Source organism: Mixophyes fleayi, chromosome 6 (assembly GCF_038048845.1).
Source record: "Mixophyes fleayi isolate aMixFle1 chromosome 6, aMixFle1.hap1, whole genome shotgun sequence".
Taxonomy (NCBI): Eukaryota; Metazoa; Chordata; class Amphibia; order Anura; family Limnodynastidae; genus Mixophyes; species Mixophyes fleayi.
The window spans coordinates 220,068,721-220,087,737 of NC_134407.1; the positions used below are offsets into that span (position 1 = coordinate 220,068,721).

General features: G+C 43.6%; 3 protein-coding genes across 3 annotated transcripts in view; all 3 read right to left on the minus strand.

Annotated features, from left to right (window-relative positions):
• The window catches only part of LOC142159818 (uncharacterized), a 199,278-nt gene extending 180,838 nt beyond the window's left edge, over positions 1-18,440 (minus strand). Inside the window, exons 1-2 of the mRNA XM_075214590.1 lie at positions 18,390-18,440; positions 16,792-16,989 (exon numbers count right to left, since the gene is read on the minus strand). The gene's annotated coding sequence lies outside the window, so the exon portion shown is untranslated. The remainder of the gene's footprint in view (positions 1-16,791; positions 16,990-18,389) is intronic.
• Positions 1-19,017, minus strand: part of LOC142159849 (uncharacterized) — a 408,399-nt gene that overhangs the window by 272,868 nt on the left and 116,514 nt on the right. The gene's annotated exons all lie outside the window — the stretch shown is intronic.
• The window catches only part of LOC142095496 (uncharacterized), a 65,189-nt gene that overhangs the window by 14,839 nt on the left and 31,333 nt on the right, over positions 1-19,017 (minus strand). Inside the window, exons 5-8 of the mRNA XM_075178441.1 lie at positions 18,390-18,589; positions 16,378-16,475; positions 16,122-16,221; positions 15,124-15,195 (exon numbers count right to left, since the gene is read on the minus strand). Of these exons, the coding sequence (XP_075034542.1) occupies positions 15,124-15,195; positions 16,122-16,221; positions 16,378-16,475; positions 18,390-18,589 (470 nt within the window). The remainder of the gene's footprint in view (positions 1-15,123; positions 15,196-16,121; positions 16,222-16,377; positions 16,476-18,389; positions 18,590-19,017) is intronic.

Below are 19,017 nucleotides of genomic sequence, written 5' to 3' on the forward strand. Positions count from 1 at the left end.
GAAAAGGACAATCGGTCCTTTGAGTACTGCCGTTGCCCTGATCTACCTCTCCAGGTCTTGGGAAGCTGTGTGTCAACCGCAAGCGGAGTGACAGTGATTTAGGGCCGTTTGCTGGTAGTTTTAAAGGAGAGAGCGAGAGAAGCTTGGATTGATAGACAGCAGTCTCTGAAAGTGACTAGGATACTGGTGAGGTGTTTTCATTATACCCTGTATGTTGTCGGTGCCAGACTGTAGTGTTATTTATTTCAAGTAATTATTTAAATATGTTTATTTCTGCTTGGTGCTACCATTTTGTTAAATAAACTTATTTGTTTTATTTTGGATATTTGCCTGGGTGATTTTGAACCTTGGATAGGTACCGGGTAGGCCAGCTGTGCGGCGCAGAAGGCTACGTTAAACCCGGTATCCTCACATTGGTGATGGGAGATTTGTTGACTGACTTGCAGACACAATGCGAGGTGTCTAACGAGAGTACTCTGATTTATGAAAGAAGCAGTGTTGCTTTCAAAATGGCTGATTCTTTTGAGAACTGGTTCACTGAATGTTTGAAAACCCGGAAAACACATTAGAATCATTCAAGGGGGCTGTGCTAGATGATGATGAGAAAGGACTGGCTTTGAACACTTGCCCAGGTCACGTCACTTTGACATTCACGGTTTGTGAGATTAGGAACTGCCCCATTGAGGAAATCATATTTTCATTGCATGGAACGCATAGCGTCACAGTTAAGCTACACAGAGAAACATGTAAACAAGTGTCTTATTAGCTGCTGTTCACTGCAAAAAAATGTTTACTGGTCACCTGAAAATGGTGAAAATTGCCCTTTAGGCAATCTAGATTAAATTTATCCAACTTCCAATGAATAGAAGTTTGCAATATGTTTTGGCCCACAGCCACAACAAACATAAGTAGAAACTAATGAAGGATTTAAATAACGTAGACTCTGACTAATCATTACTGTGGTTTGGAAAAAGATATTAGACTTTATGGGCTGTTCGCATAGCAAATGCATGAAGTAGGTGGTTTTTCTGTGTATCGTAGGTCAGAAGGTATGTTTTTTTTTTTATTTATAATTTTTTATTTTCAGTGGTCAATCAAGAAAATACAGACAGCAAAACGATAACACTGTGTAGCATGCACAGTAAAATCACAACAGTTATTGTGGTGTATCGCATATTAGGAAACCTTTAGACAAAAATGACCGGTTTTTACATTTTTAAAGAGTAATATAAAATGGGTGTAGGAACAAAATGGATTGTGGGGGAGGGGTGAGGGGGGTAGGACCACAAAGATAAGCACTGTAAGTATTTAGAGGATAACTAGGATGTGTTGAGCCTATAGCAGAGGGGGAGATATGTGTCGGGAAGAGTTAGGGTCATCGCACATGGGTCAGGTCGGAGGACGTGGAGCGTTGAGGGGGGAAGGTGTGTTCCACGGCTAGCCATGGAGCCCAGACTTGACTGAAGACGTGGCCTCTATCGTGGAGGTAGTACGTAATCTCCTCCATAGCGGCCACGTGCCAAATCTGCTTCTTGAGAGCCAAAAGGGATGGAGGTGAGGTATTTTTCCAATTAAGGGCTATGAGTGATTTGGCTGCTGTCAGGATGTGGGCAGTTAATTTCTTGGAGAATTTGTCCAGGTCTTGGGGAGTGTAACATAAAAGAAATATCCAGGGATCTTTCGGGATAGGAGCTTCAAAAAGGGTATTTAGGAAACTATGGACTGAGTCCCAGAAGGTGGTGATAATCGGGCAAGACCACCAAATATGAAACATCGTACCCCTTTGGCCACAGTCCCGCCAACAGCAGGGCGAGGAAGAGGGAAACATTCTATGGAGTCTTGTGGGAGTGTAATACCAACGGTAATAAATTTTGTAAGAGGTTTCCTTGAGTTTAGTTGATATGGAGCATTTAGCTATCCCCAGTCTCATGTCCTCCCAAGCCTCTTCATCCAGGGGAGGACCAAGGTCCTTTTCCCACTCGTCTTCATGAGGGTTTGGAGAGGGAAGGGCAGAAGTGAGAAGAATGCTATATATTTGAGAAATCATGCCCTTGTCCAAGGGATGTTTTCTACAAAGAGATTCAAATGGAGTAAGGTCCCTAAGAACATAGGTTGGTGGCAGGGATCGCAAGAAATGATTAATTTGGAAGAATTCAAAGGGGCTGAGGATTTGGGACGGGGATTGGGGTTGGAGATCCGCTAGCGAAAGCCAGCGGCCCTGTTTGGAAAAATCTACTGGAAATTTAAGCCCTGCACGAGACCAGTTACGGTGGGTTGTAGAGGCAGATCCAGGAGGGAACACCGGGTTATGCCAGATGGGGGTTAAAGGAGATATTGCAGTTGAAAGTTTTAGTTTGAAGGAGTTGGAGTCCCAGAGCATAGCATCAAATTTGATAGAAGGCAGTGCTCTAACAGCAGGGGGGCGACGGGCGGGAGATACGCCCCAGAGAGAGGAGAGATCGGGCAGGGTTAGATGGGCCGATTCTATATCAAGCCATGCAGTGGAGCCAGAGGGAGCGTAGGAGGCAACGATTTGCGAAAGGTGGGATGTCAAGTAGTATAATTTGATGTCGGGAAGGCCTCTTCCTCCTCCAGGGATTGGTCGTTTTAAGATATTGGATGAGACTCTAGGAGGTCTATGGTTCCAAATAAAGCGGGTGAGGGCCTTCTGGATGTTGGCAAGGAAAGAGGCAGGGACAGCTACCGGAAGGGTTTGGAAGAGGTACAGCCATTTGGGGAGTATGTTCATTTTGACAGCTATGATCCTGCCCAGCCACGAAATAATAAGGCGGTTCAGAAGGTATGTTTTTAAAGAGAAAAGGAGAAATGGACTAACATAGTTGAATATGAAATGATGTTTTGTATCTTTTTTTTTTTTTAACCAAATTTTATATTAGATGGTTTGAAAGAAAGTAATGCAATGTAATGTCAAATTATGGTAGATAACAAAAGGTTTTTATTTTTATCCTCATAATAGTTTTGAGTCAATCAGTGTTGTAAACACATTTACTGCCCTTATTTACTGTACTGTAATCGTCATGTACTGTAAATACTTCTTTATATCTTGGGTATAGTAATGCATTGTTGGGAATTCAATGTTTGTACATAAATGAAAAAAAGATTTAAGACTTTATTAGCTATTATCCGTGCTCCTGCATTAGCACTTCTGGATGATAGTAAGCCATTTACACTCTACGCTGAGCAGAACCAAATGTTTAACCAATTTTAAGCTAGGGTAACTTCAGCACCAGCACTGGCTTTGCCAGATTATGACAAGCCTTTCAAATTATTTTGTCATGAAGTCAGTATACATGCACAAGGGGTACTGACACAGATACATGGTCACAAGATGAGGATGATTTCATGTTTTGTGATCCACCCCAACAGATCGCTGTACCACAACCATATGCAGAACCATTAGTTATACCTTCACCCCCACCACTCAGCACTGAAACCCCCACAGCTCCTCAATTTCCAAAGATACCAAACACTACAGTGAGGAAAGTGGGGAATAAATGGGAGATAATTACACCAGGTCATGCTCCCGCTCGACCAATACAGACATACTATCCTGAAAGAAAATGTACAGAATGTGGGAATTGCATACCAGAAGGAAATTTAACATGCCCGTTCTATGGTAATCAAATTCCCCCCAATGCCCCACTTTGTGAGGACATACAAAGAGAGGATGTACCAAGATTACCGAGCTTCTCACCTGTAGGCCCTCCTCCAGGGGCACTAACAAGAGCAAGAATATTTGGTCCAAATCTGGACTCAGAAGAAAAGAGACCCACATATGTGTACCCAGTTGAAGAGTTAAAATCTTTACAGTTGGGACACAATACACCATATCAGATGTTTCCAGTATAAGTTCAAAGAGTAATGAATAAAGCTGGTAATGAAGTATGGCAACTCCAAGAAATCAATAAAGCCTGGTCCTCATCAGATATGCATGATATCGTCACCAAAATCACCAGATCCCTGGAAAAACCCTGCAGCATTCAGCCAGTATATCGCCAGAATATATGTCATATGGACCCCTAGTTGGGTAGACTATGACCAGTTGGCCACTGCGCTATTGAGAATAGGAACAGCTATAGAAATTAGGACTATGGCAATAGCAGAAGCAGTTGATAATCTATCAGAAATTGTAGCACCACCTGTGGACAATTTGAAAAAAACAGTGGCCTCTGGAGTACTGTTTTATCACTGGTTAATGAGATGGGGCCATAATCAAAGAGAAAATGCACCAGCAGAACCAGAAGTACGACATGAGAAAGAAGAGACCATTAGACATTATTATGACAGAGCTACTCAAGCACATGAAGATGAAGGTTTCACTCGAGATAATGCCCAACATCGCAGACTGTTTAAGACCAGATTCCTTAATGGCCTTTCTGAAACATATCATCAACAAATATTTCTTATAAGACCAGAAGCAGCGACAATGGAAATGCAACCCATGCTCCAAGTCCTGGAAGGCATAGAAGACTGGGAAAATAGAGAAGCAGAGGAAATCCAAAGACAAGTCCCAAATTCAGAGAATTGCCGTTCATGTGGTCCAAGAAAATTAATACTGGAAGGTTCGAACAGACACAAGAAGGGCACCTAAGCAACAAATAAAGGAAAAAGGAAACATGGCTCTGGAATAAATGAAAAAACAAGGAGTTTGTTTCTTTTGCAAACAGAGAGGGCACATGAAAAGAGATTGCATTAAGTCAGATACCTCCAAATGCAAAATGGTTTTCAGTAATCGACTTGACAAACGCTTTCTTCTCAGTCCCCATTACAGAAGATAGTCAACTTCTTATAGCCTTCACCCATGATGGAAACCAATACTGTTGGACAAGACTCCCTCAGGGAGGAGCCACCAGACCTATTAATCCAACTACTCAACTTATCCAATATGTGAATGATCTCATGGTGGCTGCGGAAACCAAAGGAGAATGCAAATCAGAAACACTGTCATTACCTTGTTTTCTGGCTGAACAAGACTGCAGAGTATCACCAAGCAAGTTGCAACTAGTACAGGAAAAAGTAACATTTTTGGGACATTGCATCTCTGCAGGAGCAAGACATCTTACAACTGAAAGAGTTAAAGTTATACGAGACATAAAGACACCAAAAACAGTCAAAGAAATCAGAGCCTTTTTGGGGCTCATAGGGTATTGCAGAAAGTGAATCCCCTCAGCTTCAATTCTCATGCAACCATTGTATGAATGCTTGAGGAAACAACAAGGAACAGAACCGCTCAATATAACTGAAATAGAGAACGCAGTACAAGACTTGAAACACTCCATGTCTACTGCACCAGCACTTGGACTACCTGAAACCATTCACATTGTTCTGCCATGAGTAGTCAGGACATGCTCTAGGGATCCTCACACATAAATATGGAACGAAACAAAGGCCACTGGCCTATTATTCGGCACAACTCGATCCAGTTATAAGAGGCTCTCCATCATGTAAAAAAGCAGTATCAGCAGCAGCAATACTGAAAGAAAAGGTAGTAGATATGGTATTGGACCATGCACTTGTTATTCAAGTTCCACATGCAGTCACAGAAATTCTCAATCAAGCAAGGACAAAACATTTGTCTGCAGCTAGACTAACTAAATATGAGATAGCCTTTGCTTAGCGCCTAACACGTAACAATTGCCAGATGCACAGTCCTCAATCCAGCAACCCTGCTCCCCTTTGATGATTCAAAAGAGGTGAGGAAGGGGAGTCACAAAGAAGATGAATCATCAAACAGGGGATATGAGGACTTGAGTGAAGCAGCTGAAGAAGAAACTGAAGAAATACACAAACAAAAAACTTTTTTTCTGATGAAGACTGTGTTGAACTCATGCAATTAGAGGCTTTGGGCCTAACAAACATACATGATACACCACTCCCTGGTGCCGACATAGATCTATATGTAGATGGCTCACGCTATTACATAAACGGCACGCCGTATATGTGTGTTTGTTACTACACAGACACACATATTGATTCAGCAATTACTCCCAAGCCATATGTCAGCACAGGAAGTTCAGTTAAAAGCATTGACATTGGCCTGTATATACGCTGAAGGACAAAAAGTCAACATTTACACAGACGCACACTATGCCTATGGTATAGCTTATGACTATGGCCCAATATGGAAAAGCAGAAACTTTATGGGGTCATCGGGTAGACCCATAAAACATGCAAACCACATAAAAGAATTGTTCACCGCATTCCAGCTGCCCTCCAAACCGTCAGTGATGAAGGTGAAGACACACACAGAGATACTACCACCGAAGCTAAGTGCAATAGACTGGTAGACCAGGCCGCACGAGAAGCCGCCATAGCTCCAGTACCCCAAGGGGAGTCTATTTACATGGTGACCCCCTGACACCAAGTTTGACCAGAGCACACTCCAACTTATGGAAAGACAAGCAACAGAGAATAAGAAAACGCCTTGGGCAAAACATGGAGCACTAGAAGTGCAAGGAGAGTGGTGTAAAGGTCAGCGTTTGTGTGTGCCATAAGCACTTTACCCGATTATGGCCAATAAGGTACATGGGAAAGTGCACCTGGGGAAGGATGCTACAGTAGCACTAACAAATAAATACTGGATAGCACCAGGGTTTGCCCAAGCAGCGCAGGCATTAGTGGCTAGTTGCCTAATCTGTGCACAAAACAACCTGGGTAAGTCTGTCCCAACTCCACAGAAAAGCTCCCCTCAGACACTGTATAATTTTCAAAGAATTCAGATAGATTTTATTCAGCTTCCCAAATGCTCAGGGTATGAAAATGTACTTGTGTGTGCGTGTGGACCTTTTCAGTCGCTGGGTAGAGACGTGGGCATGTACGAAAGCAAATGCAATAGCCAAGAAAATTATGAATGAGGTAATCTGCTGATATGGGGTACCAGATGTCATTGAAAGTGCCTGAGGGACACACTTTATGGAGCAAGAATGCCAGGAACTATTAAAAGACATGGGAATCATATCTGCCCTTCACACCCCCTACAGACCCCAAAGTTCGGAATGTGTGGAGCGCCTTAATGGTACTGAAATTGAAAATGCAGAAAATAATAGCTGAAACAGGCCTGCCATGGATCTCATGTTTACCTATGGCCCTGCACTCAGTGAGAAACACTCATAGGAAAGACACAGGTTTAACACCATATGAGATACTGTTTGGCACAGCACACAGAGCAGGCTGTTATTTTCCACAACAACTACAGCATGTACATGGTGATTTGCTGAACTATATTGCCTTATTACAGAAACAACTAACTGAAGTACATGGTCAACTGTTCTCTTCCATTCCAGACCCTAATTTTGATACAGGTACCGAGAGACTGCAACCTGGGGACTGGGTGGTCGTGAGAAAGTACGTCAGAAGTCTTGTACCCAGATACAAGGGTCCTTATCAAGTCCTGTTGACAACTCCCATGGCAGTGAAAGTACAGGAAAAAAGACACCTAGATTCACACATCACACTGCAAAGTCTTCAAATCAGGGGAGTCTTGATCCCATAAATAGAAATGTACTGATTTATGGTATTGATGTGTCTGGCCAGAATATATGTGACTGAAGTAGGGATCAAGGCCTCCCTAACCAGTGTGAAACAGACAGATAAGTGACAATTTTTCTATGCCACTATGAGAAACAGAAGAGGAAGGAGTGCTCAATAATTTGTACTCATAGGAGAGTAAACTCTGAAAATGCCTTTGTGTGAATACATAACCTCAAAGGCAAAGTTGTCAGTAATGATTCATTTAGGATATTGGGAATATTGGCATTAGTAGCAAAGGGTTTGGCAAACCTGTTGATCATATATGTGGTAGTGAAGAATTGTTATATGGCTGACAAAGAAATTACTGACACTTGATTGTTGTTCCTGCAGGAAAATAATGAGCTTCCTGAACCAGTAATGATCACAGAAATTTCTACAAGTTTAATGCCTGAGACAAGCAGTGAAAATGATGTACAATGATCAGTTATCAAACCAAAAAACTGCACAGTCTTCAACAAGAGATTGACAGTGACCATCAAGAAACCAGAATGAAAATTTATATCCTTTTTGTGATAGGATTGATGAGAATCCTAGGGCAGGCGTGGACCCTGGGTCAGATACAAAGTAGGTTAAAAAGAAAAACCTATGTGCAGAATTGGCACACAATTGTGGGATGGAATTGAAAAATGGATTGTCACATCATTAGTGGGACATATTTGTTAATGTATCTTATTCCATGAAGAAAGCAATGAATATCTTGATTCATCCATTGTTACTAATCCTTCTTGCATTAACTATAATGATTATGTGGAACTGTTACCTAACATGTAATACAAGGAAACTTCTAAATAGATATCAGCAAAGTATTTCTCTCTATACACCTAGATAAATCATTGAATAGGGAAAGAACAGTTATGTGATAAAGATACCAGGAGATACGTGCTGAATCATTATTCTATCTATATGGGGTCCTTAAGATACCATTTAGTGTAAAGGTAAGTGCTAACTGTCTTCTGCTGATTATCACCTAGGTAGAAGTTAGAAGTAGATATTTAATCAGAAGACAGGAGTGTAAGGGTAAAATTGTATGATTATTGATTTAATATCTATCATGTGCTAAGCTTTAGAAAGAGAGGATTTTTACTCACCGTAAAATCAATTTCTCTTACTACACTGGGGGACACTGCGAGATATTGGGGGTATAGTAGGTGGGACTGGAGTTCAGGCACTTATTACACTTGTTTGTTCCCCTGACTCCTCCCCTACTATGCCCCTCCTCTGTAGCGGAGTCTTCAGTTTTGTATAACCAAGCCAGGAAGAATGGAAAAGCAATTCAGAAAGTAACACCAAGGACAGCACTACTTTCAGAGCAAGGGAGGGTGCGCAGTGTCCCCCAGTGTAGTAAGAGAAATTGATTTTACGGCGAGTAAAAATCCTCTTTTCTCTTACCTACCACTGGGGGACACTGCGAGACATTGGGGACATACCAAAGCTGTCTCTAAGGGCGGAAATGCTCTGGAACGGCTGTGCGCAATATTTTGTGGCCAAAAACCTGCATCAGTGGATGCAAAGGCATGCAACAAAGAAAACGTACAGCGTGGCAGCGTCTTCTTCTGCGGCATAACTGCGCCATTGAATCACGCTGTTGTGCCGTCCAAGAAGCTGCAACCCCCCTGGAGAGTGCACTCTAAAAACCACTCGAACCTGCAGAGGGGTACAGACAGAATGGTGGTCGTGATGTAGTGGCAAGAGACCACCTGGACCCTGCCCCCCTTTAGCACTAGAGAGGCTAAACGGGCATTAGATTCCTGAACGCGAACTGTGCGAGCAAGAGCACGAACTACCTCCCGCCGGAGAAGCGTTACACAAAAGGAAGAGGCACAAGAATGATAGACCGCAATCCCTGTGTAAGTGGGATGCAGGCACTAAACGTCAGAACTAATAATGCCTCGTGCAACGCGCCACTAATTTTCTGGGAAATAATATGAGGGAGTGGCATACACACTCTTGCCCCGGATCCCCTGCGAGATGTGATATCCAAGGGAGCACCATATACACTGAGCTAACAGGTTAACCAACTCAGCGATATCTAAGGGAGCACTCATACCATGAGCGAACAGCGTATCTAACTCAGAGGGTCACAGGAGGCCAAAACAAGCCCCCTGATGACGAGAACTAGACTCCCTGGTTATAACGACCAACCAAAGGTGGGCTGAGCCTGAAGAAACCCCTTAAGCAAGACAACCTTCCGCTGAGCTAAACGGAGAGCCACGGGAGCTGCACGCTGAAGGGAGTAGGGCGGATACCCCTATCGGAGCCAGCTCGTAAAGAAAACCCCTTAGAGATTCCTGAGTGGGACGTGTGAAATTCTAGGAATTTACACCAACTTAATATCGTTTCTAGGCCAAAGAGAACAGCTGAGGAAGAAGCTCTACGGCTGTATTGAAGGTAGCAACCATTCCCCTGCAAAGACTCTCTGGCCGTAAGGGTTGAGCATCCGACGCCACAGCGTCAAACTAGATGATGAAGAGCAAAAGGCCCGAGCTACAAGATGAGGCCGCTCTGGAAAGCGGGAAAGGAGGGACGTCGACGCTAGTCCCCTAAACCAGGAGAACCCTGCTTTGCGAGACACGCGGCAGGCCACCAGACTAGCTGGGATGCGCCTCCTTCTAGAAACTCTTTAGCACCCACAAGAAAATGGGACCTGTAATTAACATGTACACCCCTAAATTCTAGGGAGACCCGACTTGGCTATGGAAAAATCCACTTGAGGATCATTAGATTGAGAGCCAAGACAGAAAACAGGTTAACATGTGAAAGGAACCTGGGCCACCTCTCGGAGTGCCCTATGACCTAACCAGGAGGGCACAAGGGTATTACCCTGGAGTGACCCACTTTCCCTGGTAACTACCTGCTTGCTAAGGCATTCGGCCTTCAATAATTATACGTCTGAGTAACTTGGCCCATAGTATGGCACATGGCACACCCCTCCGACCATACACAGGTCGACCCCTGTAGTCAGGGTACGGGTATTCTATAAATGCTACAGATATGCAACAGCCCTGCATTATGAGACCGAATGTCTACAGGTTTTCTGACCCCCTGACAAGAAGGACGACTGACCCACTCAAGAATCATTGTGGCTAAGCACCACCCGAAAGGTAAACAAGTGGATCAGGGCAGAGGGATGCTATGTGCGTCCAAAACATGGAAGGCAGCTCCCATTGATGAGAATCTCCTTCTGGAGATATGGGAGATGTCCGGAGTGAGGAGTGCCAATGCTACAACTAGAACCCTGGTATCCTAGTTTGCAGAAAAAAACCTCATGTTACTGAAAGGGAATTCTGCCAAGAGCATTCTAGAACTGTGTTGAAGAGAGATGAGCGTGTTCTTCGGTAGGAAGATACTGAATGTCCCAGTCTAGAAGATGAGGCATAAGCCAACACTTCTGGTGTGGTAGAATGAGCGAAGACCTGGGTAGGTCTGAAGTGACCACCTGCGAACTCAATAATGCAGCCCTGCTGCTTGCTGAGGGGCTAATATGCTGGCAGAAAACTCCTAGCTGTAAGCTAAGCGGCGTTTGGGATAAATAACTTCCACTTCCGAGGGATGTCCCCAGGCCTATGGGTGTTTACCTCACTGCTACTGTACATGAACTATAAGCACCCTTGTAAGTCTAGGCATGACTCGGAATGTGGCACTCTGACCTCAGATTAAAACATAGGATGAACGGATTGAACGCGTAAACGTCATGGCCTGGTGTCGCTGACATAAAAAAAAAAGAAAAAGGAAGCACACCTACCGCCAGAAGCCCTTGGATACTTGTTTGTAATAGTGCAAACTGAGAGTTCCGTTATTGGAACGTAGTCCTGTGAGCATGTGGCTAACTGTTCTTATCATAGCTGGATGGCTTTATGAATATCAGCTATGACTCTGCTGGGTGAATACAAACCACCCCATTAACCCTTAATCTGAATAAAGGCTAGAGAACTCCTTCTGTCAGAGAGCCTCTAGATAAAACCCTTTACTGGCTCCTGCTCTGTGTAGGGGATAGCAGAATAAGAGAACTGAAAAGCAACAGGGTTGTCAACAGCAGGGATTACTTCCCTTGTATTCTCTCTGGCGGAAGAGGGAGGGGAGTTGAAAATTTGGCCAGTCTATTACTGTTTTACCTGGCTTTTGTCAAAAGACAGACACCAAGTCTAATATATGAGGAAAAACATTTTCTCAAATAGGGTGTCACTAAGGCTTAGGTTGCGAATTGAAATAGACTGGTGTTTTGCAAATGCTACAACTGTGTAAAATTTAAGCTGGGATTATCCCCCTCGTGTGTGTAATCAGAGGGAATAATGTTCTTGTTAGTAAATCCAGATTGAGATAGACATCCTCTGGGGAGGAATGAACTATATCTTTATTCTGACTATGACGACAGTGAAAGATAAAATCATGGCCATCTGTGCGAGATGGTGAGCAACAGCGTCTTTGTCCGGATGGTTTTAGACCTGAACAGCTGAATGCCGCTTCTGTGTTAGCGGACAGATATAAGCTGTGTGGGGGCTTAACCAGCACAGTGTAAACGTGTGTAGAAGCATGAGAAAGGGTATACTCACGTACCATTTCGGACTCAAAAATCACCTTAATGAGTTCGACCACCAGTGGCGACTGTGATTTAGGCCAGACCAGTTTCTGCAAAACTGCTGACACCGAAATGGGAGCACCCTGTTTGTAGACCCTAGCCCCGCAGTCTGTGCCGAGGCATTCGGACTAGGCTGTTTAAAGGATAATATAGAAATTACATTCCGCACCTAAATAATGCAGCTCAGACCTCCCAGTGGGTCTGTCTGAAAACATAAGGCAATGGTAGGCAAGGTAACAGCAAATAAGTTTGTATAACAATTATTTGGGACATATATATATATTGTAGTATCTGCAAACCAGCGAGTATCTTACTCCTGGAAGTGCCACCTATTGTAGACTGATACAATAGCAAGGAAGGAGACACAGAATAAATCTGTTCTGTCTTTTTTTTTTTTATAACTGGTCACATACATATACACACACACACACATATATGTGTGTGTATATATATATATATATATATATATATATATATATATATATATATATATATATATATATATATATATATATATATATATACACATATATATTGCCATACAGACCTACCAGCCTACCACGGGATAACACTGTATATTATTTTTGTGCCATATAAATAACGTAGAGCATATGGAACAGCATGTTTATTACCCCTGAGGTAATTCCTGAGACATACTGCATATTTTGGAAACTGTAAAAGTTAACCACACACAGTACTTGGGTAACACAGGCTAAGCATAGCAGAAGGAATTTTATATATACAGACTCCGCTTACTAGACTTATAGAAAATGTCAATAAACAGTCACCATATGGAATATTATATATATATTAATAAATCTGCCTGAAAAGCAGAATATGTCACAGGAGGGTAGGAAATTACCAATTTTGTATAAATCGGTAATCCCATGATATATAAGGGTCACTTCTCCGTTCTCATCCTCCTTGACCTCTCTGCAGCCTTTGACACCGTGGACCACCCCCTCCTGCTGCAAACTCTTCTCTCTCTCGGCCTCTCTGGTTCTGTTCATGCCTGGTTCGCCTCATACCTCGCTAATCGCTCCTTCTCTGTATCCATGTCTGGTTCTTCCTGCTCCCCCTACCCTCTCCCCGTAGGAGTCCCACAGGGCTCTGTTATTGGCCCTCTACTCTTTTCGCTCTACACTTCCTCCCTTGGTGCTCTCATCTCCTCCTTCGGTCTTCAGTATCACCTCTTTGCTGACGACATTCAACTCTATATCTCCTCTCCTGATCTTTCCTCCACCCTCCTCGCTCGGGTATCCGACTGCCTCTCCGCCATCTCCTGCTGGATGTCCGAGCGCTTTCTCAAAATCAATATCTCTAAAACTGAACTCATTGTCTTTCCTCCGCTTAGACTCCCATCCCACCATGACCTCTCTATTGTCGTCAATAACACCACCATCTCCTCTGTCACCCAAATTCGCTGCCTGGGTGTCACCCTCGAATCCTCTCTCTCTTTTGCCCCCCACATTCATTCCCTTGCCCAAGCCTGTCGCTTCCAAATACGCAACATCGCCCGCATCCGTCCTTTTCTCTCTCAGGATGCCGCCAAAACTATCATCCATGCACTCATCATCTCCCGCCTCGATTATTGTAACCTCCTCCTCACTGGCCTCCCCCACTCTCGTCTCTCCCCCCTTTGCTCTATACTCAATGCGGCCGCAAGACTCATCTTCCTCTCTGCCGCTCCTCCTCTGCCTCCCCTCTCTGCCTTGCCTTGCACTGGCTTCCCTTCCCCTACAGAATCCTTTTCAAACTCCTCACCATCACTTACAAGGCTCTCTCCAACTCTACTGCCCCTTATATCTCTAACCTCCTCTCCATTCACACTCCTGCCCGCTCCCTGCGCTCGGCCAACGACCGCCGCCTCTCCTCTACTCTTATCACCTCTTCCCACTCCAGAATCCAAGACTTTTCCAGTGCAGCCCGCCTTCTCTGGAACGACCTCCCTCGTTCCATCCGTCTCTCTCCTACTCTGTGCTCCTTCAAACGTGCACTCAAAACTCACCTCTTCCTCAAAGCCTACCAACCATCTACTTAACCCCCATCTCCTCCCTTTAGCTCGTCCTCCCTTCTCTCCTCTTGCCTAAACTGGCTCCTCTTGTGCCTGGTCTGTTTACCCTCCCTTAGCATGTGAGCTCGTATGAGCAGGGCCCCCTCCCCTTCTGTCTCCATACCTGTTCTTCCGCTCCGTCTTTACTGCATATGACTGGCTGGAGTTTCTGAAGTATTGGTACTTTTTGTTCATTGTTCTGTATGGTTTCACCCTGTATAGTCTACTGTTAGTACTGTGTGCGGCGCTGCGGATACCTTGTGGCGCCTAACAAATAAATAATAATAATAATATACATCAGACACAGGACCCTGAAACAATAGTCCTGACTGTGTGTTAAACAGCCTGACAATCGTTTAAAAGTAGAAATAAAAATGATACCACAATACCAGGTGGAAAGAGGCCGAGCAGGGAACAGCATGCACTCGATGGGAGTGTTCCGGAGTGCCAAGATGTCCGCCATCCGCGCCAGGAAGCTGATGGGGAGAGGAGGAAGTGTACTCTCCAGATCCTCCCTTAACATGGCCACCTCTGATTCCCGCCGATCAGCCCATATTTTTAATATGGCTGTAGGCTGTGAAAGTGAGATCCGCCGCGATTCAGTGCCCAGGGTGCGTGCGGTCACACTGACAACTGCATGGCCTCCAAAGAGAGAGATCGTTGTCCTTCTCCCCCGCAGCTCGTTGTCTTGGGGCGGAGGAGGGGGGGGAGGCTGCCGGCAAGTCGAGCAGGCGGGAAGGAGAGGCTGTTACAGGTTCCCTCCCGTCCACCATTACTTAATGTGGCCGCGGCCGCTACATGGCCAATATAGTAACAAAAATATCTTGTGGCCCAAATAAAAAGCTGCCCAAAAGCAGACTTTAGAAATATGGCCCCTTTTGCTCGTTTCCAGGAGAAGACTGCCGGCAGAGGTGCGAGGGAAACGAGCTAATCTGCTGCTTACCTGCGCTGGGACTGAAGAAAGCCACCGGACTATTCACTCTTCTGGGTCTTTGCATCGAGTCCCGCACTGCACCTGAATGGAAAAAGAAAATAAATAAATATGAAAACCTAATACTAAACCAAGTATAGGCAGGAGCCTATAGTGAAGTGACCTATCTCCAAGGCCCTTACAACAACTGAAGTCTCAGCTACAGAGGAGGGGCATAGTAGGGGAGGAGTCAGAAGAACAAACAAGTTTAATAAGTGCCTAAACTCCAGTCCCACCTACTAAACCCCCAATATCTCGCAGTGTCCCCCAGTGGTAGGAAAGAGAAATAAGATGCTATAACCTTAAAAAAAGAAATTAGGAGACATTTTACTCAGAAGAGAAACAGTTTGAAGCCTTGAAAAACATTACAACAAGATCACAGAGAATATCAACAAATCAAGCTGAACGTAACGTTCTATCTAAAGTAACTTGTGGCAGAATGCCTGAGAAGATAAAAGTATAAATAAGATTTGTTTTAACTTACAAGTTGCACAGTACGCATAATGCATAATGAGCTTGTTGTTGTTCATAATCTACTGTCTTATAATTGGTTGTTAAGTTTCTATACCTCTAATATTCTACTGTATAAATAGTCAGAAGCTCTGGTTGAAATAGAATCAGAATTACTCAGCATTATTTCATACATGTGTTGGTTTTTTTTCTGTTCACCAGTCGACTGAAAATCAATGAAGATTTAACAGACATTGAAGGCGATTGATATAAGTATCGGTGAACCCCGATACCCCAACAGTAACGTTCATTGTACTGATATATAGGAATCACCAGAGAGAGTGGGGGGAGGAGACTGGTCAGATCTTTGGGCTGGTAGCACAATGATATGATGTGAGGAGGAGAACAGAAGTCTAATAGGGGCTGATGGCTCCTGACTCCCCTACTGAGCAGATACTTGTTCCTCATTAGTTTGTACAGACAGAGGAGGATATAGAATAATAGATTGATGTAGTACTTACCTGTGCGGATATCTGTAGGGATTTCCTGTTGATCACCCCTCACATACGTCTCTTCTTCTCCCTCTATATCTTCTGCCTTAATATCAGCCAGGTTATCACTCTAAATTAACCACAAAGCAAAAAAAAATAATGTCTGATTACATTATTTGAGATAAACCAGAAGAATATCAGTGTATAAGACACACACACAGCTGCTCTACAGAGAATATAATAAAAAGTCCCTTTGGTATTTGGAAAGACCCTAAACACTACCTACCCGATAGTCTTGTGGGACAATATGATTTTCCTCTGTACAATCCTGTAAAAAAAGTGGACGGAGACATCTCTCTGGGGTATTTCTGTTAGTGGATCCATCTGTAGGTGACACATTGTGATTGAATACATTGTTTTTATGCGATTTATTGTGTGTATCTAGGTAGCGCTCAAAACTGCTTTTTCCTATACAATAAAAAATACTTTACTCTTACCCCATGACATGAGGGTGTTGTTATTCTCCATCATCACGTCCTTGTACAGAGCCTTGTGTCCTTCTAAATACTCCCACTGCTGCATGGAGAAATAGACAGTGACATCCTCACACCTTATAGGACCCTGACACACATAATGATACAGTCATCACCCAGACACATCCCCTGGTGTTACTGTATAATGTCCCATTCCCAGCAGTCACCTCTCCAGTCAGCAGCTGAATGATCTTGTTGGTTAGTTGCAGGATCTTCTGATCACTGTTTTTCTCATGTATCAGTAAGTGAGGTGGAGGAACTGTGACTTGGGCAGGATTCTGGGTCCTGCTCAATCTTTCTGACACACAGAGATGGCTACTGAGTATCACACGCTCATCGGATGTCTTCTTCACTACTATGTACTCCTGTGTATTGAGGGATACATCAATAAAAAAATAAATGGAAAAAAAAAAAACACTAATTCAAAGTTGTTATTTTTAGGGTTTAGTTGTGCAATAAAATCTAATTGTAAAAAAACAATCTCTTTCCTATATGTAACACTTTCCAAGAAAAATGGAGTGAATATCTGAGATGGGTGCAGCTCCTGCCAGCAATTTGTGTCCTCTGTCTATGGCCGGCACCCACAGATTAATCACCTTCTTTGGTCAGATTAGTGCAAACAGCAAGATGATGTTGCGTTGGAAGCTGGAGGATAACAGAGGCCTAAGAATAGAAGGTCAACTGAAGATGGCAGGAGCTGCAGGAGAGGTAAGTTATACGTTTCTGATATAAACGGTTTAATTGTTTCTATAAAGGAGATCACACAATCTCTCACCTCTCCAGTCAGCAGGTAGATGATCATCAGGGTGAGATTTAACTTTTGCTGCCCATTGATTAGAGAGGGGCCAAGAAGTGAGATAATGCCTCACTGATCACTATACACAGGTCACCAATAATCCACTGATCAGTATACACAGGTCACCAATAATCCACTGATCACTATACACAGGTCACCAATAACCCACTGATCAGTATACACAGGTCACCAATAATCCACTGATCACTATACACAGGTCACACTGGTATCACTCTGGAGTGCTCCGGTGGGGTATGAGATCCGTAACCAACATTTTAGGGACAGTCTGCAAATCTTTCTTTCCCTGGTCAGGTATCCCAATGTTATTTAGATACAGACTAGACCAAAACTTTAACAATAATAATCCCCTTACCAATGTGTTATCTGTTATGGATTTAAAATTCCATTATTCTCCTATAGATGACGCACCTCAGAATACAGTAGTTTCACTGGACGGATAAGATTCTATCCACCTACTAATCCAGTACATTATAACCAAACAGTATTTATAACCCCTGGTGATGCTAGAAGCCACATTATCACTGCCTTTCACATTGATGTATGAAAAGCCTGCTGGCCATGTATATAGCACAGGGGAGGATGAGGCATTTACTGGAGGATAATCATTTAGTCTCTGAAGATTCTCACACACACTGACATTCTCTGTGAGAGTCTATTGTTTAGTAAAACAAGAAGCCCTGACTGACACCCTCAGCTCAGTGAGCTCAGCCCTTTGTTACATGAACATGAAGGAGCTGATTCATTATGGAAAGTAAAGGAGTCCTCTACCAGTCTGCTGTAAATGTATTATATCAGGACACCAGAGGCTGCTGCACCTGTATTACACTAATTACACCTCAAACTGTGTTATAATAACAGGGCCCCAGTCAGCTGACACGTATTATACTCACAGGACACCAGAGGCTGCTCCCCCTGTATAATAATGTATAATAATAATAACATAATTACCTGGTGCGGACACAGCAGTCACCTCTCTGACTCCTCCTACTCTAAGGTCACCCGGAAGTTGCAACAGAAGAAAGATCACTTCCGGTATGTAGAACGCAGCTATGTTCATTTGGAACGCACAGACAATAAGTCGGTGGACCGCACAGGCCGGAAGTAACATCTTCCGGGTGAGAGGACGCAGTGACTGGCAGGTTATGTACCTACATAGATATAATGAGATATAACGATAAACATAACACAGGTAAAATAAAATAGGTGATGAATGAGGAGGATATAAGTATTATGAGGATTATACAGTAGGAATTACTGTGACTACCACAATATCTCTTAGATGCAGCTGCTGATTGTTACTTGGGACTAGGCTGCCTGTTACCTCCTGAGTGGAGGAGAGGAAAATTACTGTCACATATCTGTCAGTCATCAGCTGTAAGACATTACTTGTTCTGTACTGATATACGTCCTAAAGTACATTCACCTCTTCACTCTATCCTGAGGGATCAATGACATCCAAGTTATTTCCCTCTGATATAACAAGACCACACCACAATGGCTGCACCCAGTAACATTTATGGTCCCCCTCCCCCCGCACTGAGATACATAGGATGACACAGCTGGGTGCTGGAGGGGA